This window comes from Neovison vison, chromosome 2 (genome assembly GCF_020171115.1).
Source record: "Neovison vison isolate M4711 chromosome 2, ASM_NN_V1, whole genome shotgun sequence".
Lineage (NCBI taxonomy): Eukaryota > Metazoa > Chordata > Mammalia > Carnivora > Mustelidae > Neogale > Neogale vison.
In genome coordinates, this window is record NC_058092.1 from 35,807,208 (window position 1) to 35,833,393 (window position 26,186).

At 40.5% G+C, this 26,186-nt stretch overlaps 1 protein-coding gene across 3 annotated transcripts in view; it reads right to left on the reverse strand.

Moving 5' to 3' along the window:
- TESK2 (testis associated actin remodelling kinase 2) overlaps positions 1–26,186 on the reverse strand; it is a 141,458-nt gene that overhangs the window by 110,602 nt on the left and 4,670 nt on the right. For 2 of the 3 annotated variants that reach the window (XM_044238107.1, XM_044238106.1), the window contains exon 2: positions 538–848. The exons of the other annotated variant lie outside the window; for it this stretch is intronic. In XM_044238107.1, the coding sequence (XP_044094042.1) occupies positions 538–759 (222 nt within the window). In that variant the 5' untranslated portion in view covers positions 760–848. The remainder of the gene's footprint in view (positions 1–537; positions 849–26,186) is intronic. 3 annotated transcript variants of the gene reach the window in all.

Sequence of the window (26,186 nt, forward strand, 5' to 3'; positions counted from 1 at the left end):
AATTCTCCAACCCACCCTTTCCTCAAAGTGTCTGAGGCAGAGTTTAGGCACCACCAAGTAAATACAAAAAATATCCAGGTTCTGACTACAGGCGCTGATGAAAAATGGGCAGGTCAGGCCTCCCAGGCATAAATAGAAGGAGTAGATATGATGTAAACCACACAAGAATCTCCGTCTTCAGGGTGATTCCAATCTTTTGGCTGGCTCAGGCCATCCCCAGAACCCTCCTGAGTTCTCCTATTGTTGAGTGCATCTGGGAGCAGGTGCACTGAAGACTCCCGGGTCCCCACCAGCAAGCAAGATCCAGTACCCTTCCCAGGGGCACACCAAGGACCAGCAAGAGTGCAGCACAGGCCAGGCCAGAGCCACCAGCAGTCCCAAAGCCAAAGGAGAGGACAGTTTAGAACACTGATCAAGATCCATAGCACCCTCACCCCAATTAGGGAAAGCCTATGTACTAATTATACACAATTACCAACTTTGCAGTAAAGGTGATTATCAATAAGCCAAAATGAGAAAAGCAGAGGCATCACTCACCTTGAACACTTCAGAGAAGAAGCCAGACCCTATTTTTTCACAGGTGAAGTCATCCAAACGTGTCAGTCTAGAAAAGGCACTTATAAGAGCTCGATATGAAGATGGCCAAACTCTTCCCACTTGGGTCATATTCCCATCTCCTCCACCACCTCCTTCAAAATCTTCAAGACGCTCTACACGTGGAGGAAAGCCTGCAATTGAATTCCGTTTGCTCCGATCCATAGTCTCAATAATCACTTTTTTCTTCTTTTAAGAAGGAACTCCACACATAATAAAATTTTGTTGAGTTTTACTTCTCTTCCGGTTTGACACTAAACGAGAGATCAGAAAGGTATTTCACTAAAACTATGAATGATTACATACATGCAAATTAATGAATTATCAATGTAAAAATATTTCCTCTTTCACGTTCTAGCTCTTGAATTTCAGATTAAAAAAAAAATACTTGGGACGCCTGGGTGGCTCAGTTGGTTAAGCAGCTGCCTTCGGCTCAGGTCATGATCCCAGCGTCCTGGGATCGAGTCCCACATCGGGCTCCTTGCTCGGCAGGGAGCCTGCTTCTGCTTCTCCTCCCTCTGCCTCTGTCTGCCATTCTGTCTGCCTGTGCTCGCTCTCTCTCCCTCTCTCTCTCTGACAAATAAATAAAATCTTTAAAAAAAAAATACTTTATGGGGCACCTGTGTGGCTCAGTGGGTTAAGCCTCTGCCTTTGGCTCAGGTCATGATCTCAGGGTCCTGGGATTGAGCCCCGCATCAGGCTCTCTGCTCAGCAAGGGCGCCTGCTTCTCCCTCTCTCTCTGCTGCTCTGCCTACTTGTGATCTCTCTCTCTTTCTGTCCGGTAAATAAATAAAATCTTTAAAAAAAAAAAAAAACACTTTATACCTTTACCCTCAAAAAATACTTATATATTTAGCTTAAGTGGGTAGGAGAAGAATCCATGAAACAAGATGGGATAGGGAGGGAGAGAAACCATAAGTGACTCTTAATCTCACGAAACAAACTGTGGGTTGCTGGGGGGAGGGGGGTTGGGAGAAGGGGGGTAGGGTTATGGACATTGGGGAGGGTATGTGCTTTTGGGTAAATTGGAAGGGGAGATGAACCATGAGAGACTATGGACTCTGAAAAACAATCTGAGGGGTTTGAAGTGGCGGGGGGGTGGGAGGTTGGGGTACCAGGTGGTGGGTATTATAGAGGGCACAGCTTGCATGGAGCACTGGGTGTGGTGAAAAAATAATGAATACTGTTTTTCTGAAAATAAATAAATTGGAAAAAAATAAATAAATAAAAAAAAAAAAAATACTTATATATTTAAAGCCCAAGACATAATCAGTCTTTAATATGAGTAGACTATAATAGAGATCATCAATTACATTCTAAAAAACAAAATAACATGGGTGCGTGGGTGGCTTAGTCGTTAAGCATCTGCCTTCGGTTCAGGTCATGATCCAGGGTCCTAGGATCAAGCCCCGCATCAGGCTCCCAGCCCCACAGAAAGCCTGCTTCTTCCTCTCCCACTCCCCTGCTTGTGTTCTCTCTTTCAAATAAATAAGTAAATCCTTTTTAATTTTTTTTTCAAAAAAATAAAAGCATATGTTCATACCAATGCCTTTCATAGCCTACATTACATAATTTTCTCTTCATTTGAAAAATTAAGTCCAAATATATCAAACAATGAATATTTTATACCATAAAATTGTATTATTTTATTTCATTTAAAGATTTTACTTTTATTTATTATTAGACAGAGAGAGAGCAGGAGGGAGAGGGAGAGAGAATCTGGAACTGACTCAGCACTGAGCACAAAGCCAGATGAGAGGCTTGATCCCACAACTGTGAAATCATGACCTGAGCTAAAACCAAGAGTTGGAGGCTTGAATGAGCCACCCAGGCACCCCAAAATTAATTTTAAAAGAAGAAAACACAAAAATTTTAAAAGAAGAAAACCAGGGTGCCTGGGTGGCTCAGTGGGTTAATCAACCAGCTCTTTTTGTCTGTTTGTTTTTTAAGATTTTATTTATTTATTTGACACAGACACAGTGAGAGAGGGAACACAAGCAAGGGGAGTAGGAGAGGGAGAAGCAGGCTTCCTGAGGGGCAAGGAGCCCGATACGGGGCTCATCCCGGGACTCCAGGATCATGACCTGAGCTGAAGGCAGACACTTAAAGACTGAACCACCAAGGCACCCCTAGCAACCAGCTCTTCATTTCTGCTCAGGTCATGATCTCAGTGTTGTGAGATCAAATTCAGTAAGGAGTCTGCTTAAGTTTCTCTCTCCCTCACCCTTTGTACCCCCACCCCCTGCTCACACATTCTCTCTAAAATAAACAAATCTTTTAAAAAAAAAAGAAAAAGAAAACCATTATCTAAAAGCAACTTAAAAATTTATTACTAATTAAACAGTACAGTCTAGCAGAAATGACTATTGAAGGCTCCATTCCATCTGGTGCAGTGATTAAGAATAAAAATGCAAACCCATGTTTTCTTTTAGCCATCTCTCCCTACTTCTACTTTTTTCCGAGAGGAAAACAAGGGTGACTGTAATTTGGACAGATACAGAGAAGGGGAAAAAACTCAACTTTAGAAAAATAAATTACAAAATACCAAAGTTAAAACCATATAAAGCATAGATGCCTCTGAAATTACTGGTTGGATTACATCTACTGACTTCTTCATTTTGAATGAAATACGCTGTTAACCTCCATGATTCTCTCAATTTTTCCTAGGGGGGCTGGCAGATTCTTTTCTCTATTCTAAAGCTCGACAGAATTGCTCATTGCAGCTCAACAGGTCTGAGAGGAGGTAAGGAATATCTAATAGCAACTAAACTGGTTTGGTTGGAGCTCTTACAAGATTCATGACAGCACAATAGGCTGAAATTTTTGATATTTTTATTCTGAAAAACAAATAACTTGTACCTTGGCTCATGAAACTTTCCAAGGTGGGGGAGTATTAATTTAAAAGGCAGGGATGTCGAGGTGGCTGAGTAGGCTAAGTGTCTGCCTTTGGCTCAAGTGATGACCCCAGGGTCCTGGAATAAAGTCTCCCATCAGGCTCCTTGCTGAGTGGGGAGCCTGCTTCTTCCTCTGCCTGCTGCTCCCCCTGCTTATGCTCTCTCTCTCTCTCTGAAAAATAAATAAAAACTTAAAATAATAATAATAAATCAATAAATGGTATATGCTTATAGAAACTCCTGCACATAAGTATAGGGGACATGAACAAGGATATTCATTTCAGGGGCGCCTGGGTGGCTCAGTGGGTTAAACCTTTGCCTTTGGCTTAGGTCATGATCTCAGGGTCCTGGGATCAAGCCCTACATCAGGCTCTCTGCTCATTGGGAAGCCTGCTTCCCCTCTCTCTCTCTCTGCCTGCCTCTCTGCCTACTTGTGATCTCTCTCTCTCTCTCTGTCAAATAAATAAATAAATAATCTTTTTTAAAAAAGGATATTCATTTCATTTCACTATTGTTTGTAATAAACATGGGGGAGGTACTGTCCAAAGTCAGGCTGTAGGAACAGTAAGAAAGTGCAGAATATTTTTCAATGAAATATACAGCATCTACAATGAATGAACTCTATCTAGCAATGCAGAAGTATTTCAAAAGCAGTATGAAGTTGGGTGGGGAAGCAAGTTGTAGTTAGTGGTATAATTAAAATTTAATTTAAAAAATTTTTAAGATTTTATTTATTTATTTGAGAGAGAGAACACACATGTGAGAGCATGAGTGGGGTGAGGGACAGAGGGAGAGGGAGAAGCAGGCTCCCTGCTAAGCAGAGAGCCTGATTCAGGGATCGATACCAGGTCTCTGGGAGCATGGCTTAAGCTGAAGGAAGCTGCTTAATGGACTAAGACACCCAGCCATCCCCCCACAAAAATTTTTAAGTTAAAAAAAAGGAGGGAGGGTGCCTGGGTGGTTCAGTCAGTTGAGAGGCTGCCTACAGCTCAGGTCATGATCCCAGGGTTCTGGGATCGCTGCCCCCCCATTGGGCTTCTGGCTCGGCAGGGAGCCTGCTTCTTCCTCTGTTGCTGCTCCCCCTGCCTGTGCTTGTTCATTCTCTCTCTCTCTCTCGATCTCTCTGTCAAATAAATAAATAATAACCTAAAAAAAAAAAAAAAAAAAAAAAAAGGAAGTGCAAAGAAAGCTGGGGGAGCAAAACTTAGGAGGACAAAAAAAAAGAAACAAAGATGATAAAAAGAAACAAAGAAGGACACTACACATGATAAAGGAAACAATTTAACAAGAGGATGTAACAATTATAAATATTTCTGCACCCAGCATGGGAGCATCTAAATACATAAAGGAACTATTAACAGACATAGAGGAAGAACTTGACAGTGATACAATAATAGCAGGAAACTTTAACACCCTACTTACATCAACAGATAGATCAGATATAAAATCAACAAGGAAACAGTGTCTTTGAAGGACACCTTGGACCAGATGGACCTATCACATATATTCAGAAATTCAATCAAAAAACAGTGGAATACACATTTTTTTCAAGTGCACATGGAACAATCTCCAGAACAGATCACATGTTAGGCCACAAAACAAGTCTCAAAAAATTGAAAGACTGAACTCATATCATGCATCTTTTCTGACCACAACAGTATGAAACTAGAAATCAATCACAAGAAAGAATCTGGGAAGAACACAAATACATGGAAGCTAAAGGACATGCTAGTAAACAATAAATGGGTCAACCAAGAAATTGAAGAAGAAATTTAAAAATACATGGAGATAAATGAAAATGAAAACACAACTGTCCAAAATCTTTGGGATGCTGTAAAAGCTGTTTTAAAAGAGAAGATTATAGCCATACAGGTCTACTTTAAGAAGCAAGAAGAATCTCAAATAAACAACCTAATCTTACATCTAAAGGAGCTAGGAAAAGAAGAACAAAGCCTAAAGCCAGCAGAAGGAAGATAATAATAAAGATGAGTGCAGAAATAAGTGAAATTGAAACTAAAAAATAGAACAGATTGATGAAACCAGGAAATGATTCTTTGAAAAGATCAACAAAATTAATAAATCTTTGGCTAGACTCATCAAAAAAAGAAGAGAGGGGACTCAAAAAATCAGAAATAAAGGAGAAGAAATAAAAACCAATGCCAAGAAATACAAAAGACTATAAGAGAATATTATGAAAAATTATATGCCAACAAATTGGACAACCTAGAAAAAACGGATCAATTCCTACAAACACGTAACCTACCAAAACTGAATCATAAAGAAATAAGAAAATTTAAACAGACTGATAACTAGCAATGAAATTGAATCAGTAATCAAAAAACTTCCAACAAACAAAAGTTCAGGACCAGAGAGCTTCATAGGTGAATTTTATCAAACATTTAAAGAATGTCCTATTCTTTAGGCTCAGTCAGTTAAGTCAGTTAAGCATCTGCCTTTGGTTCAGGTCATGATCTCAGGATCCCAGAATGGAGCCCCACAGTAGGCTCCCCACTCAGCAGGGAGTCTGCTTCTCCCTCTGCCCCTCCTCTGCTCATGCTCTCTCTCTCTCTCTTGCATTCTCAAATAAATAAAATCTTAAAAAAAAAAAAAGACATGACTGAAAAAAATGTGAATCTCGTTTTTTTAATTTTTAAAAAATTTTTCTTAAAGATTTCATTTATTTATTTGACAGAGAGAGAGATATCACAAGTAGACAGAGAGGCAGGCAGAGAGAGACGGGGAAGCAGGCTCCCTGCTGAGCAGAGAGCCCAATGCTGGGCTCAGTCCCAAGACCCTGAGATCATGACCTGAGCTGAAGGCAGCAGCTTAATCCACTAAGCCACCCCAGTGCCCCCAGATCTCATTTTAAAGAGACTACTTGATTCAAAAGACTACACTCTGTTGATCAAGAATAATTAATTTTGGGGGCGCCTGGGTGGCTCAGTTGGTTGAGTGGCTGCCTTCGCTCAGGTCATGATCCCAGGGTCCTGGAATCGAGCCCCACAACAAGTTCCCTGTTCAGCAGGGATCCTGCTTTTCCCTCCCCCCTCTGCCTGCCACTCTGCCTAATTGGTACTCTCTACCTCTCTGTCAAATAAATAAATAAAGTCTTTTAAAAATAATAATAATAATAATAAATTTTCCCATGACAAGATGGCTCCATCCATGCTTCTCCTGACAGTCTGAGCATCAGAAGGACTGTCCCTGATAAATGGACCACCACATTTTATAGAAAGCACATTGTTTCCAAGGTAATCTGGGAAACATTGCAAAGTCTATACCTTTAGTAAGGATAGCACTTTGTTTGCCTGGGGCAATGGAAAAAAAAAAATAAATACTATCAATGTCACTAACAAGGGACTACGACTCCTTTGATCTTTTGCCTTGAGTTCTCCCAAAAACATTGTACTGGCAATGTGGCACAGCTGGGATTCCCAACTGCACCTTTATGATATGAAAACTGGTATATGTTTGAAGTCTTTCATCCAGAAAAAAATGCAAAATTATTGTCCATCCTGGTTAAGAAATGAAACTATTTGTATTGGAAATGTTAACAATTAAATTCACTTATTTGAAAACAATTTTACGGAGCTCCTGGGTGGCTCAGTCACTAAGCGTCTGCCTTCAGTTCTGGTCATGATCCCAAAGTCCTGGGATAGAGCCCCACATCAGGCTCCCTGCTTAGCAGAAAGTCTGCTTCTCCCTCTCCCACTCCCCCTGCTTGTATTTCCTCTTTCACTCTCTCTCTCTGTGAAATGAATAAATAAAATCTTAAAAAAAAAAAAATTTACTATGGAAAGATTTATGAAATAAATTTACTATTTATTATAAATGTACACAGATTTATTGCCTTACATGGCATCATAGGATTGTCCTAAATACTGTTAATATATTAAGAATTGCTGTTATATTAATTCACTTGAATAACTCTTGTATGTCTAAGTGCTAGTGAAATTCTATAACAGGGATTTTTCATTTTTTTAAGATTTTATTTATTTGAGGGGCACCTGGGTGGCTCAGTGGGTCAAAGCCTCTGCCTTCAGCTCAGGTCATGATCCCACAGTGCTGGGATCAAGCCCCACATTGGGCTCTCTGGTAACGGAGAGCCTGCTTCCCCCATCTCTCTGCCTGCCTCTCTGCCTACTTGTGATCTCTGTCTGTCAAATAAATAAAAACAAAATCTTAAAAAAAAAAAAAAGATTTTATTTGAGAGAGAAAGAGAACATAAGCAGGAGGAAGGGCAGAGAGAGAAAGACAAGCAGACTCCCCACTAAGCGGTGAACCTGATGCAGGGCTCAATCCAAGGACCCTGAGATCAGGACCTGAACCAAAGTCAGTTGCTTAACCAACTGAGCCACCAGGCACCCCCAGAGATTTCCTTTTATAATAAGTTTTTATTACCAACAATCATGATTAAATTAAGGAATTTTCCAAAAAAAAGAATAGTTTTCAGCATGTAAAACTCTGGTATTCTTAAATGAAAACTTGTGTGATCTGCTTCACTAAAAATATTTCAAAGGGAAACAAGGGACATGTGAAAATTTACGGGGAAGAAGGTCCTTGTCAGGGAGAAGTTATTGTCACAATGGTGAGGGTGTGGGGTGGGCACTACTGGCATTTTAGTGGGCAGGGTCCAGGGAAGCTAAATGTCCTACAATGCACACAACAGTCCTGCACAACAAAGAATTGTCCTGCCCTAAATGCCAGTAAATGCCCCCACTGAGAAACACAGTGTTAGGAAAGCTTCATCAGTTTGACATGAAACTAGGAAATAGCCTTTAGTATTCTTTCAAAAAAATAACAAAATTATGTTGCTAGCAAGGACACAAATCATTTTTTAGTAACCGTATTCTCAATTTCAATACTTAAAACCTGCAAAGTTCAAAACTTTTGCTTTCTTTTTCTAGGTAAGTATGTCTTTTCAAAGGTTAATTTTGGGGGCACCTGACTGGCTCTGTTTGTTTGGCATCTTGAAACTACTCTTAATTTCAGCTCAGGTCATGATCTCAGGGTCCTGGGATCTAGGCTCAAAGGCACCATCTCCCTCTCCCTCTGCCCTTCCTCCAAGTCACACGTGAACACTCTTTCTCTCTTTTCTTTTTTTAAGATTTTATTTATTTATTTGACAGAGAGAGATCAAAAGTAGGCAGAGAGAGGGGGAATGCAGGCTCCCTGCTGAGCAGAGCACCCGATGCGGGACTCAATTCCAGGACCCTGAGATCATGACGAAGGCAGAGGCTTAACCCACTGAGCCACCCAGGTACCCCTCTCTCTCTTTTTTAAATAAATAAATAAATAAATAGACTATTTTTTTAAAGGCTAATTTACACTGATATTAGAATTGATTTATTTTTCACAAAGAAGGTATAATTAAAAGCTTTGGGGAAAGTAATCTGAAAAGCTATCAATAAAAGAGTAAGCTAAATAATCTATACCCAGTATTATATATCATATCTTTCAAAGTAGTAATTCCATAAATGATTTTCCAGAAAATCAAGGAAAACTTTTTAGGACTCCCAGTTAGATCATACTAACACCTGAAATGCTTCTGGAAATAGTAACTGCAGCCACCATTTACCATGGGCCATGCATTCTACCAAGTGTTTTGCATATACTATCTCTAGTATTTATGACAACACTACAAAGTAGGTATTATTTCCAATTTAAAAAGTACAAAATTGGGCGCTTGGGTGGCTCAGTGGGTTAAAGCCTCTGCCTTCAGCTCAGGTCATGATCCCAGGGTCCTGGGATCGAGCCTTGCATCGGGCTCTCTGCTGAGCGGGGAGCCTGCTAACCCCACCTCTCTCTCTGCCTATCTGCCTACTTGTGATCTCTGTCAAATAAATAAATAAAATCTAAAAAAAAAAAAAGGTATCAAACTCAAACAACTGGTGAAAGACTTGGGATTCAAATCCAGTAGTTCCAAATTTAAACACTTCCCACTATGACATGTCTCCAGAAAAACAGCTAAATTTCTGTGAAAATGATCGGTATATTAGTTAGATAGAAAGCTACTATTACTCCCCACTCTACCTTGACAACAGAGGCTAAGGAATATGTAATGATAGCTCCACCAACCTCTGGAACAAAAGCCTTTGGTGATTATTTTTTTGAAGATTTTTTTAAGATTTGGAGCACCTGGGTGACTCAGTGAGTTAAATGCCTGCCTTTGGCTTGGGTCATGATCCCAGGGTCCCAGGATCAAGCACCCCCCTTTGGGCTCCCTGCTCAGCCAGGAGCCTGCTTCTGCCTCTGCTCCTCTCCCCCAGCCATGCTCTCTCCCTCTGAAATAAATAAACAAAAAAAAAATCTTTAAAAAAAAAGGGAGGGGATTTTGGGGCACCTGGGTGGCTCAGTGGGTTAAGCCACTACCTTCAACTCAGGTCATGGTCTTGGGGTTCTGGGGTCAAGCCCTGCATCAGGCTCTCTGCTCAACGGGGAGCCTGTTTCCCCCTCTCTCTCTGCCTGCCACTCTGCCTACTTGTGATCTCTGTCTGTCAAATGAATAAATAAAATCTTAAAAAAAATTTTAAGGGATTTTTTTGAAGATTTATTTATTTATTTATTTGAGAGAGAGCGAGAGAGAGAGCGAGCATGCATGCAATCAGGGGGGAAGGACAGAAGGGGGGAGAGAGAGAATCTCAAGCAGACTCCACCCTGAGCACAACTCCATCCTGAGCACAGAGCCCAATGTGGGGCTCGAGCTCACAATCCTGAGAACATGACCTGAGCCAAAAATCAAGAGTCAGATGCTTAACCAACTGAACTGTCCAGGTGTCCCAAGCCTTCCATCATTTAATCACATTCTACAGACATAAAAAGTGGCACTGGTTTAAACAGACGTCTAAAGATGGATGCCAAGCTCACAGAGAAAATATGCCAACTCCCGATCATTCTTCTTTTCCATTCTAATATACAAGATTTGCTGTTTCTTACCCCTTCATAAACTTCACAGTGGTGGAGATGAAATAAAATCCTGCAACTGTCAACCAATAGCAGGCAGGACATGGAAAGTGTCAACCAGCAACCCAAAATTTTCAATATCCATTCAAATACAGAATCATGGGGGCACAAAGTTGGTAATGAAGTCCCACAAGGTGAGTAAAAAGTATTGCTGAGATTTCAGTGGACTTTTATACCCTGGGTATAAAGAGTAGAGAAAGAATAACAAATAATACCTTAATCATACATTTTCTTTCTATTATCATTAGAACTTTTAAAGTCAAACTAAAACAAAGATTGGAAAAAATTTTTTTAATTAAAAATTTTTTAAAATAAAACAAAGATTGGTGATGGGTAAGATATGGCCCAGAAAACTGGCCATTTTCCAGAATAGGAATACTGACAAGTACATTAGCTGTGTATCAAGACCAACCACATGACAAATCTACCTGACAGGTCTGCTCAGCTGCTATCCTTTCTATGGACCAACATAGCAAATACAGACACATTTCAGGATGACTGCCTAATTTAAAATAAAAGCAATACTGCTGAACTTGCCATCCTACTGTGAAATAATGAGTTGCAGTTTCCATTCAAACCAAAGGCAATCTAACATAAAAACTGGCATCCCCTATTTAATTAGCCATGAATTACACAATGGCATATATTGCTGTCAGACAGATCAAAAGCCAGTTCTTAAACTGTATTATCTCTTTCGGATAAACATCTTATCTGCTGTTTTAACTACAATGTACCAGGCCTTAGGTCATGACATAAAACAGAAACTTAGGTTGAAAGTTCTAAAGACATTTAGATTAACTAATCCAATCTTTTGATCAAGCCATACCCCTGTTAACTTATTCAAATGTTAATTGGGTTCCTACTAGGTACAAGGCATTATGGTAAGTGCTATAATATTTATTGAGCTTTTACAACAATCCACACAGTCTTACAAGTGCTTTATATGTTTAATATTCATAACAGCCCTACAAAATAGATACCATTATTATCCCTGTTTTATAAATGTGGAAACAAAGATGCAAAGGAATTAACCTGTCCAGTTCTTACAGCCAAGAAGTCACAGAGCCAGAATTCAAATCCAGAGCCTATACTCTTAATCACTATACTACTGTCTCTCTGGGATAAGGATACAGAAAACCAAATAAAACATGACTCAACCCCTCCAGGAGCTTAGTCTCCCCCTGGAAACACAACTGTAAATCAATGAGTACAATACAGTGTGACAATTGCTAACGACAGATTAGAAAGAAGGAGGGCTTAATTGAGGCACTAACATTGAAGACAGAGAATTTGGAGAGGAGATAAGTGGGACTTTAAAATGGTGACTAAATGAAGTAGGAGGTATGAGAGGTACTTAGGATGACTCCAATTTTAATTAGAATCCTTGCCATGTTTCAGATTTGGATGACTAGGGGGTATGAATAGGCATTCACAAAAAGGAGATTTATGAATTGATTCAAATTTATTCCTGGTCTTACTGAGTTTGAGATGCCTAAAGAAATACCAAGTAACAACATTTAGGAAGCAGTTGAAGATAGCAGGCTGGAGCTCAGAAGAGAGGATTAGTCTGGAGATACAGACTTGAAAGTCATTTACACTTAAAAATATTCTAAAGAGTTTCCCAGAGTAGAGAATATGAGAGTATGAGTAATAGCTAATATTTACTGAGTTGCTACTATGTGCCAAAGCCCAGCCTCCTTCTTTATAAGTGAGATACCTGATCTCATAAGTGAGATCAGATAAGAGGTGAAGGGAACACCAACATATACAGGACAAAACAGAAACAAAAGAGGTAAAAATAAAACCAAGAGAAACTATGTCACACAAGCCAAAGGTGGAAATGATTAATATATCAAATACCACAGGTATTCAAATAATATGAGAAAAAGTGTCCACTGGATTGAACAGTACAGAGGTAAGAGTCAACTCAGCCTACTGAAAAAACACCACTAACAAAGAACTCAGTAATTCCTCCAGTGGCTTGTTCTATTATTAGAAAGTTCTTTTTTTTTTAAGATTTGTTTATTTGAGAGAGAGAGAGCATGCATGCATGAGCGAGCAGGAAGAGGGAGAGAGGCAGAGGGATCATGACCTGAGCCAAAATCAAGAGCGAGAGGCTTGACTGACTGAGCCACCCAGGTGTCCCTATTATTAGAAAGTTCTATTAAAAAAATAATAATCTGGGGCGCCTGGGTGGCTCAGTGGGTTAAAGCCTCTGCCTTCGGCTCGGGTCGTGATCCCAGGGTTCTGGGATCGAGCCCCGCATTGGGATCTCTGCTCAGCGGGGAGCCTGCTTCCTCCTCTCTCTCTCTGCCTGCCTCTCCGTCTACTTGTGATTTCTGTCTGTCAAATAAATAAGTAAAATCTTTTAAAAAATAATAATAATAATAATCTTTTCAAAGAAACAAAAGCATAGGGGGACGCCTAGATGGCCCAGTCAGTTAAGAGTCTGCCTTTGGCTCAGGTCATGATCCCAGGGTCCTAGGATCGAGTCCCACATCAGTCTTCCTGCTCAGCAGGAAGTCTGCCTCCCCACCACCACCTGCCACTTTCCCTGCTTATGCAATCACAGGCTCACTTGCTCTCTGTCTTTCTCTCTCTCACTGGCAAATAAATAAAATCTTCAAAGAAAGAAAGAAAGAAAGAAAGGGAGGGAGGAAGGAAGGAAAGAAAAGAAAAGAAAAAAGAAAAAGGAAAAGCATAGTGTTCTATTCAAATTCTGGAATTAAGAGTTATAATGACTAGGACACCTGGGTAACTCAGTCAGTTGAACAGCCGACTCTTGATTTCAGCACAAGACATGATCTCAAGGTCCTGGGACGGAGCCCTGTGATGGGTATGGAGCCTACTTAAGATTCTCTCTCTTGGGGCACCTGGGTGCTCAGTCATTAATCATCTGCCTTTGGCTCAGATCATGATCCTAGGGTCCTGGGATCGAGCCCCACATTAGGCTTCCTGGTCGGCGGGAAGGCTGCTTCTCCCTCTCCCCCTCCCCCTCTCTTGCTGTGTCCCTCTCTGTCAAATAATAAATAAAATCCTTTAAAAAAAATTCTCTCTCTCTCTTTCCCCCTCCCCATCTACCCCTCCCCTAGTTCCTGTGCATGCTCTATCTCTAAAAAAAAAAAAAAAAAAAAAAAAGAGCTATAATGACTAAATATAGTAATGACACTAGACTGAATCCTGATTTAAAGAAACTAGGTATAAAAGACAGCTGTTGAAATTTTAATAAGGACTACTATTAGATAGTAGAAAATTATTTTTTTATATTTTTAATTTTTAAAAAAGATTTTATTTATTTATTTGAGAAAAAGAGAGCATAGGCAGGGAGTAGCAGAGTAGAGGGATAAACAGACTGCCCACTGAGCAGGGAGCTGGAAACAGGGCTCAATCCTAGGACCCAGGGATCATGACCTGAGCCAAAGGCAAACGTTTAACCAACTGAGCCACCCAGGTGAAGCCACAACAAAGAAAATTGTTTTTATTTATTTTTTTTAGTAATCTCTACACCCAGTGTGGGGCTCAAACTCACAATCCTAAAATCAAGAATCACATGCTTTCCAACTGAGCAAGCCAGGCACCACGATGATAGTACAAAATCATTATTTTGTTTAAGTCTGACAATGACATTAGGATTATATAAGACTATTTTGGGAGAAACAGAGGTGAAATAGCATGTTTGTATTTGCATTAAAATAGATCAGAAAGAGTAGATGTAGCAAATTTTACAAAAGGTTAACAACTGGGGCGTCTGGGTGGCTCAGTGGGTTAAAGCCTCTGCCTTTAGCTCAGGTCATGATCCCAGGGTCCTGGGATTGAGCCCCGCATGGGGCTCTCTGCTCAGCAGGGAGCCTGCTTCCTCCTCTCTCTCTGCCTGCCTCTCTGCCTCTCAAATAAATAAATAAATAAAATCTTTAAAAAAAAAAAAAGGTTAACAACTGTTATATATGGGAGATGGATAAATGGGTGTTACATTTTTCTCATAATAACAAAGTAAAAAAGGCTTCACAAACAAAAGATAAATATCTTGTCAATAAAAACTCGAGGGACGCCTAGGTGGCTCAAGTCAGCTAAGCGTCTGCCTTCTTCTTAGGACATGATCTTGGGGTCCTGGGATCAAGTTCCCCCTTCAGACTCCCTGCTCAGGGGAAGAGTCTGCTTTTCCCTCTCATTGTCCCCCTCTGTGTTCTCCCTCTCTATCTCTCAAATAAATAAATAAAATCTTTAAAAAGAGGGGAGCCTGAGTGGCTCAGTGGGTTAAAGCCTCTGCCTTCGGCTCAGGTAGTGATCCCAGCGTCCTGGGATCGAGCCCCACATTGGGCTCTCTGCTCAGCGGGGAGCCTGCTTTCTCCTCTCTCTCTCTGCCTGCCTCTCTGCCTACTTGTGATCTCTATCTGTCAAATAAATAAATAAAATCTTTAGGGGCGCCTGGGTGGCTCAGTGGGTTAAAGCCGCTGCCTTCGGCTCAGGTCATGATCCCAGCGTCCTGGGATCGAGCCCCACATCTGGCTCTCTGCTCAGCAGGGAGCCTGCTTCTTCCTCTCTCTCTGCCTGCCTCTCTGCCTACTTGTGATCTCTGCCTGTCAAATAAATAAATTTTAAAAATAAATAAATAAATAAATAAATAAAATAAATGAAATCTTTAAAAAGAAAATCCAGCACACGAATATAGGTATACCTTATTTTACTGTGCTTCACAGATACTGCTTTTATTTTTTTTTCCCCAAATTGAAGTTTTAGCACTCCTGCATTGATTAACTCTATTGGCACCATTTTTCCAACCGCATTTCCTCATGTCATCTTTCTCTGTCACATTTTGGTAATTCTCAAAATATCGCAAACTTTTTCATTATTGTATTTATTATGGTGATCTGTGATCTTTGATGTTACTAATTGTCTGGGGACACCACAAACTGTACCATGTAAGATGGAGAACCTAACTGAATGTTCTGTGTTCTAACTGCTCCACCGACCAGTTTTTCCCTCTTTCTCCCTCTCCTTGGGTCTCCCTATCAGGAGACACAATATTGAAATGTGGACAGTTAAGTTTGACTTTCAAGTCTTATTAGTTAAAAAACACATTTTATAAAGCTACAGCTGCTATAGTAAGTGACTCCTCTGATGGATCCAGGCAAAGTAAATTGAAAGTCTTCTGGAAAGGATTCACCATTCTAGATGCCAATAAGAACATTTGTGATTCATGGGAAGAGGTCAAAACCACAATATTAGCAAGAGTTTGGAAGAAGTTGATTCCAATCCTCATGTAAAAATTTGAGGGATTCAAGACATCAGGTGGAGGATGTAACTGCAGACAGGGTAGAAATAGCAAGAAAACTAGAATTAGAAGTGGAGCCTGAGAGGGTGCCTGGGTGGCTCAGTCAATTAACCATCTGCCTTCAGCTCAGTTAATGATCTCAGAGTACTGAGATCAACCAGGGCAGGCTCCCTAACCCCCCTCCTCCTCTGCCCATCCCCCTGCTCATCCTTGCACTCCCTCACTCACTCTCTCTCTTCCCGTGTCCTCTCTCAAATAAGTTAAATCCTTAAAATAAATAATTAAGTAAAACTAAAATCTTTTTTTTTTTAAGATTTTATTTGTTTATTTGACAGACAGAGATCACAAGTAGACAGAGAGGCAGGCAGAGTGAGAGAGAGAGAGGGAAGCAGGCTCCCCGCTGAGCAGAGAGCCCGATGCGGGACTCGATCTCAGGACCCTGAGATCATGACCTGAGCCGAAGGCAGTGGCTTAACCCACTGAGCCACCCAGGTGCCCCAAAACTAAAATCTTTTTTAAAAAGTGGGGGCACCTGGGTGACTCAGTTAAGTGTCTGCCTTCAGCTCAGGTCATGACTCAGGGTCCTGGGATTGGGCTCCCTGCTCAGCGGGGAGTCTGCTTCTCCCTCTCCCTTTGTCCTCCAACCCCCTGCTCATGCTTGCTCTCTCTCTCTCAAATAAATAAATAAAATCTAAAAACAAAAACAAAAACAAAAAAACAAAACAAAACTTTTTTTTAAGTGGAGCCTGAAGCTGTGACCAAGCTGTTAAAATCTTGAAATAAAATTTGCTTTTTATAGATGAGCAAAGAAAATGGTTTCTTGGGATGGAATCTATTCCTGAAGGTGCTGTGAAGATTGCTGAAGTGACAACAAAGAATTTAGAGTATTATACGAACTTAATTGATAAAGCAGCTGCAGGGTTTGGCAGGATTGACTCTAATTTAGAAAGAAGTACTACTATGGGTAAAATGCTATCAAACAGTGTCACATGACACAGAAGAATCGTTCCTGCAAGTATGAGAAAATTAATTTGGCAAACTTCACTGTTGTCTTATTTTAAGAACTTGCCACAGCCACCTCAACCTTCACCAACCACCATGCTCATCAGGCAGCAGCCATCAACATCAAAGCAAGACTCTCCACCAGCAAAAAAATTATGACTTGCTGAAAGCTGAGATGATGGTTAGCATTTTTTAGCAGTGCAGTACAGTACAGTCAGCCCTTGAACAAAAAGTTTGAACTACATGGATCCACTTATAAAGGACTCTGATAAATATGGTACAGTACATAAATGTATTTTCTCTTCCTTATGACTTTCTTTTTTTTTTAAGATTTTATTTATTTATTATTTGACAGAGAGAAATCACAAGTAGATGGAGAGGCAGGCAGAGAGAGAGAGAGGGAAGTGGGCTCCCTCCTGAGCAGAGAGCCCGATGTGGGCCTCGATCCCAAGACCCTGAGATCATGACCTGAGCCGAAGGCAGCGGCTTAACCCACTGAGCCACCCAGGCGCCCTCCTTATGACTTTCTTAATAACATTTTCATTTCTATAATTTACTTTATGGTAAGAACACGGTACATAATAATAAAGGGGCACCTGGGTGGCTCACTCGGCTGGGTGTCTGACTCTTGATTTTGGCTCAGGTCATGATCTCAGGGTCCTACCATCAAGCCCCAAATCAGCTTCATACTCAATGCGGGTCTGCCTGAAATTCTTTCTCTCCTTCTCCCTCTATCCCTCCCCTCCCTTATTTTGCCTGTGTGCTCACTTGCTCTCCCACTAAAATAAATAAATCTAAGGCGCCTGGGTGGCTCAGTGAGTTAAGCCTCTGCCTTTAGCTCAGGTCATGATCTCAGGGTCCTAGGAACGAGCCCCACAACAGGCTCTCTGCTCAGCAGGGAGCCTGCATCCCCCTCTCTCTCTCTACCTGCCTCTCTGCCTACTTGTGATCTCTCTCTCTCTCTGTCAAATAAATAAATCTTTTAAAAAATAAATAAATAAAAATAAAAAATAAAAGAATACAGTACATAATATATATACAAAATATGTGTTAATCAACCCTTTATATTATTGGTAAGGCTTCCAGTCAACAGCAGGCTATTAGTAGTTATGTTAAATGCAGATTTTCGACCACAGAGAGGGTCAGCACCCCAAACCCTGTGTTATTCATGGACCACTGTATTTTTTTAATTAAGGTGTGTACATTTTTTTTAATTTAATAAATGTGAATTCCCTTTCTTCTCCCTTCCCAGTTCCACCCTTAATCCTAGTTCTGAATCCTGCAAATATACAACAAATTAACACTATTTTTTTTTCTTCTTTATGATAGCTTTTGAGTTCACCAAGTCTTCCCCAGGGCAAATATGCAAAGTCTTTCAGATTTCCCAGGGAACATGGAATCAAGATCTCCCTGGTTACTTTTTTTACAATTTAACCTTAATTGCCATCCAAACTGTCAAAGCCCGGCTGAAACACAATAGCAAAAAAATGTACACAATATTAAATATATAATCTAACTAAGACAAAATTGAATAGGACTATTACTTCCCATAATCTGGATATAAAGAACATAGTTTCTGATCTTCTAAGCATACTAAATGTACCTGTAACTTTGTACGCTGGAACATGAAATTTGTCACAAGGTAGACTGATATTAGAACCCATTCAAATAAACTGAAATGCTAAAGTACTAGGGGGATGTACACATTTCCAGGATAAAATCTTCTTTTTTTAATATTTTATTTATTTATTTGACAGAGAGAGATCACAGGTAAGCAGAGAGGCTGGCAGAGAGAGAGAGAGAGAGAGAGAGGGAAGCAGGCTCCCTGCTGAGCAGAGAGCCCGATACAGGACTCGATCCCAGGACCCTGAGATCATGACCTGAGCCGAAGGCAGCGGCTTAATCCACTGAGCCACCCAGGTGGCCCCCGGATAAAATCTTTTGATAAATGTTCCCTTTTTTTTTGGGGGGGGGTGTCGTATTTTAAGAAGAACCAAACATGGCCACTTAGGTCAGATAGGCAACTCTTTTTTTTTTTAAAAAAACATTTTATTTATTTATTTGACAGAGACAGCAAGAGAGGACAAGCAGGGGAAGTGGGAGAGGGAAAAGCAGGCCTCCTGTTGAGCAGGGAGCCCTACTTAGGGCCCCATCACAGGAGACCCTAGGATCATGACCGGAGCTGAAGGCAGTGCTTAACAGATGAACCACCCAAGCATTCCTCCCCCACTTTTTTTTTTATTATTTTATTTATTTGTCAGAGAGAGAGCACAAGCAGGAAGAGCAGGAAGCAGAGGGAGAAGCAGACTCCCTGCTGAGCAAGAAGCCCAACGCAGGACTCAGTCGCAGGACCCTGGGATCATGACCTGAGCAGAAGGGAGACATTTAACTGACAGCCACCCAGGTGTCCCTATTCATCTCTTCTGATAAAGTGAGTTACAAGGCTATTACAGAGACTGTGGGAAAGAAAGCAAATAAGAGTAAAAAAGATGGGGGACGCCTGGGTGGCTCAGTGAGTTAAGATCTATGCCTTCGGCTTAAGTCATGATCCCAGGGTCCTGGGATCGAACCCCGAGTCAGGCTCTCTGCTCGGCAGGGAGCCTGCTTCCTCCTCTCTCTCTGCCTGCCTCTCTGCCTACTTGTGATCTCTGTCTGTCAAATAAATAAATAAAATATTTTTTTAAAAAAATAGTAAAGAAGATAGTAGTTCTGGGGTTAGGGTAGGCTATTCTGTAGTTTACATTATAAAGGTCTAAGGAGAACTCTGATAAAAGGCAAAACAAAATTAATAACATTAAGTATCAGGGTGTCTGGGTGGCTCAGTCCTTAAGCATCTGCCTTTGGATTAGGTCATGATCCCAGGGACCTGGAATCAAGCCCCACATTGGGCTCGCTGATCAGAAGGAAGGCTGCTTCTCTCCCACTCCCTCTGCTTGTCCCTCTGCTTGTTCCCTCTCTTGCTGTCTCTCTGTGTCAAATAAATAAAATCTTAACAAGAAAAATAAATAAATAAATAACATTAACTATTATCAAAATATTTTCCCAGGCACCTGGGTGGCTCAGTCAGTTGCATGTCTGCCTTCCACTAAGGTCCTGACCCTGGGGTCCTGAGATGGAGCCCCATGTCGGGCTCCAGCCCCATGTCGGACTCCCTGCTCAGTGGGGAGCCTGCTTCTCCATCTGCCTCTGCCCCTCCCACTGTTCATGCTCTCCTTTTCTCTGCCAAATAAATAAATAAAATCTTAAAAATATATATATATATTCCCCCCAAAATATTTTTATTCAACCTTATTTCTTTCTCAAATGTATTATTTCCACTAAAGGAATATTTTATAGCCATTAAAAATGACAGCTACAATAAGCACACAAAGATATATGTAAAGGAATATTAATTTACACAGTCATTATCATTAACAGATAAAACCAGAGATAATCCAAATGTTCACCAACAGGGATAGGTTAAATAAATTAGAGTACATCCATGCAATTTAATATTATAGAGTCATTAAAAGAAAGAGGTCAATTCTATACATCCTAACAAGGAAAGAGTCCAAGTTTCACTGTTACGTGATGACAGCAAGTTGCAAAATAGAGTGAGTAGAGGGAGCTTTCTTTTTTAGTATAACAATGAATATTATATCCTCTTACCTATAAAATAGAGATAAATATTAACTATACCTCACTGAGTTATTATGAGAATTAAGTGAGTATATGCTTAGAAAACAATTTCAAGGAATATATACACTAAACTGTCATCTTGGTGGAGGAAATGACTGTAAGAGACATTCACTGTTTTATGTAATACATTCAGCAGAGTCGTTTCTTACAATGATCATGCATTACTTTTATTTCAAAAATGATGATAAAAAGGGAGAACTAAGTAAGGGGGGGCTTCATCCCAGGACCTTGAGATCATGACCTGAGCTGAAGGCACACACCCAACTGACTGAGCCCCCCAGATCTCCCCTTAGTCTGGCTTTTAGACATGCTTTACAAAAACTGGCCTAATCATATCCCAGACTTAACCCACATTTCAAGTGTAGCTTTCCCTTCCTATCTCAGCTGAAGTGACATTCACCTCATTCTAGCTGTTATTCAGTTAATGTCCTCTTGGTCCTCCTATCTCCACTTTAGTACCTGTTTCAATCTATTCTCCAATGGGAGGAAACTTGTGAGAACTCTTCGTGTGTGATACAAAGGCTCTTTTTTATTTAGCCTCAATCCTCATCTCTCTCTCCTCCTTCTCACGAACAAAATCTACTCCAGACATAGAGAACTACTTGTAGAGCTCTGTTCACACTTTAATGCCTATACAGATAATATTCTTTCTCTCTGGTATGTTCTTCCTGACCTCTTCTACATAGCTCTCTCAATAATCATCTCACATGGGAGTATCCTCTGACCCCTTAATCTCGCCTTGCACAAATCTCTGCTGTTACAGTAATTACACAGTATTTCAATTGTTTATCTGTCTCTTTCACTGGACTATGAGCTCCGTAAGGGCTTAGATTCAAACTTACTCACCTCCAAATGAACTGTGGCATACAAACTTCAATACTACTATATGAATCAAAATTTATAGTAAAGGGGCGCCTGGGTGGCTCCATTGGTTAAGCGACTACCTTCGGCTCAGGTCATGATCCCAGAGTCCTGGGATTAAGTCCCGCATCGGGGGGGCCTTCTTCAGCGGGGAGCCTGTTTCTCTCTCTGCCTCTGCCTGCCACTCTACCTGCTTGTGCGCTCTCTCTCTCTGACAAATAAATAAAATCTTTTTTTAAAAATTTACAGTATGTAAGAAAATAAATAGGCCATTCAGATTCTATACTTTCTATGTAAAAGCATGTTCATTTTTTCATTCACTCAGTCAACAAACATTAATTTAGTACCTACTAGGGGCCAGGCACTATGCCAAGCCCTAGAGCGTTGGTGATGACAATGTGGACATATACACAAAAAGCACAAGAAGAATTCTAAGCAGATACATCCCAAATGTTAAAATTGGCCAATAACTTTTGGAATCTTGGAAGATGTGAATAATTTGTATCTTTTCCTTTACAACCTCCTCTACTTTCATATTTGACATTAATGAAATGCATTAATTTTATAATCACACACACACACACACACGTGAGGTATCCTCCCAACATACAAATTCATACCAGTCAGCAGAAATAAAACACCCATGGTAAATAATGTATAAATTTGCAAATCATAGCTAATGTGAAAGCAAAACAATTTTTGAGAGCTTTTAATCAGATTCTAATTATAGAATCCTAATATAGGGGGACCTGAATGGCTCAGTTAGTTGAGCAACTGCCTTGGGCTCAGGTCATGATCCAGGAGTCCTGGACTGAGCTCCACATCAGGCTCCCTACTCAGTGGAGAGTCTGCTTCTCCCTCTCCTCCTGTCCCGCCCCCAACTTGTGTTTCCTCTCTCTCTCTCTCTAATAAATAAAATCTTTTTTAAAAGTTTAAAAAATTAAATTAAATTAAATTTTAAAAAAAGAAAAAGAAAAGGGGCACCTGCGTAGCTCAGTGGGTTAAAACCTCTGCCTTTGGCTCGGGTCATGATCTCAGGGTTCTAGGATTGAGCCCCGCATTGGGCTCTCTGCTCAGCAGGGAGCCTGCTTCCCTTCCTCTCTCTCTCTGCCTGCCTCTCTGCCCACTTGTGATCTCTGTCTGTCAAATAAATAAATAAAATCTTTAAAAAAAAAAAAAAAAGAATTCTAGGGGAGCCTGGGTGGCTCAGTGGTTAAGTATCTGTCTTCGGTTCAGGTCATGATCCCAGAGTCCTGGAATCAAGACCGCATCAGGCTTCCTGGTTGGCGGGAAGGCTGCTTCTCCCTCTCCCACTCCCCCTGCTTGTATTCCCTCTCTCGCTGTGTCTCTCTGTGTCAAATAAATAAATAAAAATTTTTCTTTAAAAATTTTTATTTATTTATTTGACAGACAGAGATCACAAGTTGGTAGAGAAGCAGGCAGAGATAGAGGAAGGAAAGCAGGCTCCCCACCGAGCAGAGAGCCCGATTCGGGGCTTGATCCCAGGACCCTGGGATCATGACCTGAGCTGAAGGCAGAGGCTTTACCCCACTGAGCCACCCAGGCACCCCAATAAATAAATTTTTTTTTTAATTTTTAAAAGTGGGGTGCCTGGGTGGCTCAGTCGTTAAGTGTCTGTCTTCGGCTCAGGTCCCAGGTTTGAGCCCCACATTGGGCTCCCTGCTTGGCGGGAGGCCTGCTTCTCCTTCTCCCATTCCCTCCGCTTGTGTTCCCGCTCTGGCTGTGTTTCTCTCTGTCAAATAAATAAAATCTCAAAAAAATTAAAAAATAAAAAAAATGTTTTAAAGTTAAAAAAAAGAATTCTAATACAAAGAATAAAACTAAAGTACGCAAAGATACTTTAGGATTTCCACAGTGCCTACTTTTGAAAAAGATCCCAGGCCAATTGTCCAAGGAAAAAACTGACCACAATATCAATACCACCAGTTTTCCACACTGCAGAAAGAAAATTATGTCACTGTATTCCACTTAAGGCAGAGGAGATGACAGCCTCTACACAATTTATCCAGAAGACAAATTACTAAATAACATCATATTTCATCTATAGAATGATTTATAGTTTCTAGTTCACAAAATACTTTGACCTTCAAAATAATTGTTTTCTTGTTCCCACTGGATAGATAAAGAGTGGAGGATTAAAATGGAGAAGGCCTTTCTAACTATGACTCAAAATCCAAAAGCCATAAAAGAAAAGATTAAGAAATTTGTCTACATAAAATAGAAAAATCTGGGGACAGCCTGGGTGGCTCAGTTGGTTGGACAACTGCCTTCGGCTCAGGTCATGATCCTGGAGTCCCGGGATCAAGTCCCACATCGGGCTCCCAGCTCCACGGGGAGTCTGCTTCTCTCTCTGACCTTCTCCTCGCTCATGCTCTCTCTCACTGTCTCTCTCTCTCAAATAAATAAATAAAATCTTAAAAAAAAAAAAAAAAGAAAAATCTGTCTGCATAAAAATACACCTAAATCTAAAAGTTTTTCATGGGTATAATATAAAAGAAGTCAGAAGACAAATATCAAAATGGGAAAATATTTATAATACATACCACAGAAAAAGAATCTATCATATATACATGAACTATATTAACTATATATGTATGTATGTACACACATATAATATATAAAGACATAGAAATCAATAGAAAAGAGACCTATGACCACATATAAATAAAAATTTAAACAGGTAGTTTACAGAAAATGAAATATGAATAACTCAACATAAAAAGATACCAAACTTTAACATAAATTTTAAAACTTAAAACCACTCTGAGGTACCATTTTTCTCTATCAGACTGGCAAAAATTCAACTTCGATAACAGCAAAGTGTAATTCTAACAATGCTGATCCTAAAGCCAGAGTGCTTAGTTTGAATTTCTACCACAGTACCTATATGATTTGGGCAAGTCTCTTAAATTCTCTTCCTGAAGGGCGCCTGGGTGGCTCAGTGGGTTAAGCCGCTGCCTTCGGCTCGGGTCATGATCTCAGGGTCCTGGGATCGAGTCCCACATCGGGCTCTCTGCTCAGCGGGGAGCCTGCTTCCTCCTCTCTCTGCCTGCCTGCCTCTCTGCCTGCTTGTGATCTCTGTCTGTCAAATAAATAAATAAAATCTTTAAAAAAAAAAAAAATTCTCTTCCTGAATTTATTAACCTAAAAAATAAAGACAATAATAGTACCTATCTCAAAGGAATATTAGTAAGCTTAAATATATATGTAAAAAAATATATGTAAAGCAGTCTGAATAGTGCCTGGCACATAGCACCTTTTAAGTATAATCTAAGATAACAGTTAATGATGGTGAGTTACAGGCAATGTATATCAAAACATCCTCCAAGGAAAGCAATTTGGCAAAATTTCATAGTTATAAATGCATATATTGTTTAACTTAGAAATCCCACTTTCTGGGGCACCTGAGTGGTTCAGCTGGTTAAGCACCTGCCTTAGGCTCAGGTCATGATCCCACGGTTCTGGGATCAAGCTCCACCCAAGCTCCCTACTGAGCAGGGAGTCTGCTTCTCCCTCTCCCTCTACCCATCCCTCTGCTCATGCTCTGTCTCTCAAATAAATAGAACGTGGAAAGAAAGAAAGAAAGAAAGGGAGGGAGGGAGGGAAAAGAGGGGTGCCTAGTTGGCTCAGTCATTTAAGTCTCTGCCTCTGGCTCAGGTCATGATCTCAGGGTCCTAGGATCAAGCCCCGAGTAGGTCTCCTCACTCCATGGAGGAGACTGTTTATCCCTCTCCTCTGCCACTCCCTATTTGCACTCTCCCGCTTTCCCTCTCTCTGTCAAATAAATAAATAAAATCTTTTTTAGAAAACCAATTAAAAAATTTTTTTAAATTATCACAAGTAGGCCTCTAACTGAAAAAACCACCCACTCTGAGTACTTGGCAAAAACAATACTAATGAGACACACTGAAGTCATCCATATGATGACTTGGAAAATAGTATAATACCCATTGTTGGTCCAAAACATTCAGCATCACCCACACTATACATTGTAATAATTGGGCTTCATTTACTGGAAGAAGACGAAATGCTCATAAAGGCCCTTATTATAGATTTCAAATTCCAATGCGATGTTCATTTTCCTGAACAATGAAGTGTACAACACTAAGAATATATCTATAAACACTTCCACACAGGGAAAAAAGATTAAGTCAGCTTTCTACTCTAAGTAAGCCAGGGAATGAGTACATGTAAATATGCAATTTTCCTTTCACAATTAACATAAGCACAGGGATGCCTAGGTGGCTCAGTCGGTTAAGACTCTCCCTTCGATTCAGGTCATGATCTCAAGGTCCTGGGATGAGTCCCACATCAGGCTTCTTGCTCAACACGGAGCCTGCTTTTCCCTCTGCCTGCCACCATCCCCCTGCTTGTGTGTGTGCTCTCTCTTTCTGACAAATAAATAAAACATTAATACAAAAAATTAACATAAGCATAAAATGTTACTGGGGATTCTGGGGTAAAGAGTCCTTAGCTTAGTCTCTCAACATATATACACTTTTAAACAGAATTAAATAGGCCTACCATATACCAAATCTCAAAAGCTTTTTGTTTGAGACCGTCCCAAATATATATCTGTATGAGAGAGTAAGATATCATAGATCCAGGGCACAGGAACTTGACATTAATTCACACAAACATCTGTATCACCTAGTACTACATTCTTTTTTTTTTTTTCCTAATTTGTCAGAGGGCAAGAGCATGAGAGAGCACAAGCAAGGGAAGCGGCAGGCTCCATGCTGAGCAAGGAGCCTGATGAGAGATTTGATCCCACGACTCTGGGATTGTGACCTGAGCTGGAGGCAGGCGCCTAACCGACTGAGCCACCCAGGTGTCCCCCAGTACTACTTTCTAACAAGTAATAAGGAACCTCTAATTCGATCCTGGGTCCCTCAGGTCTG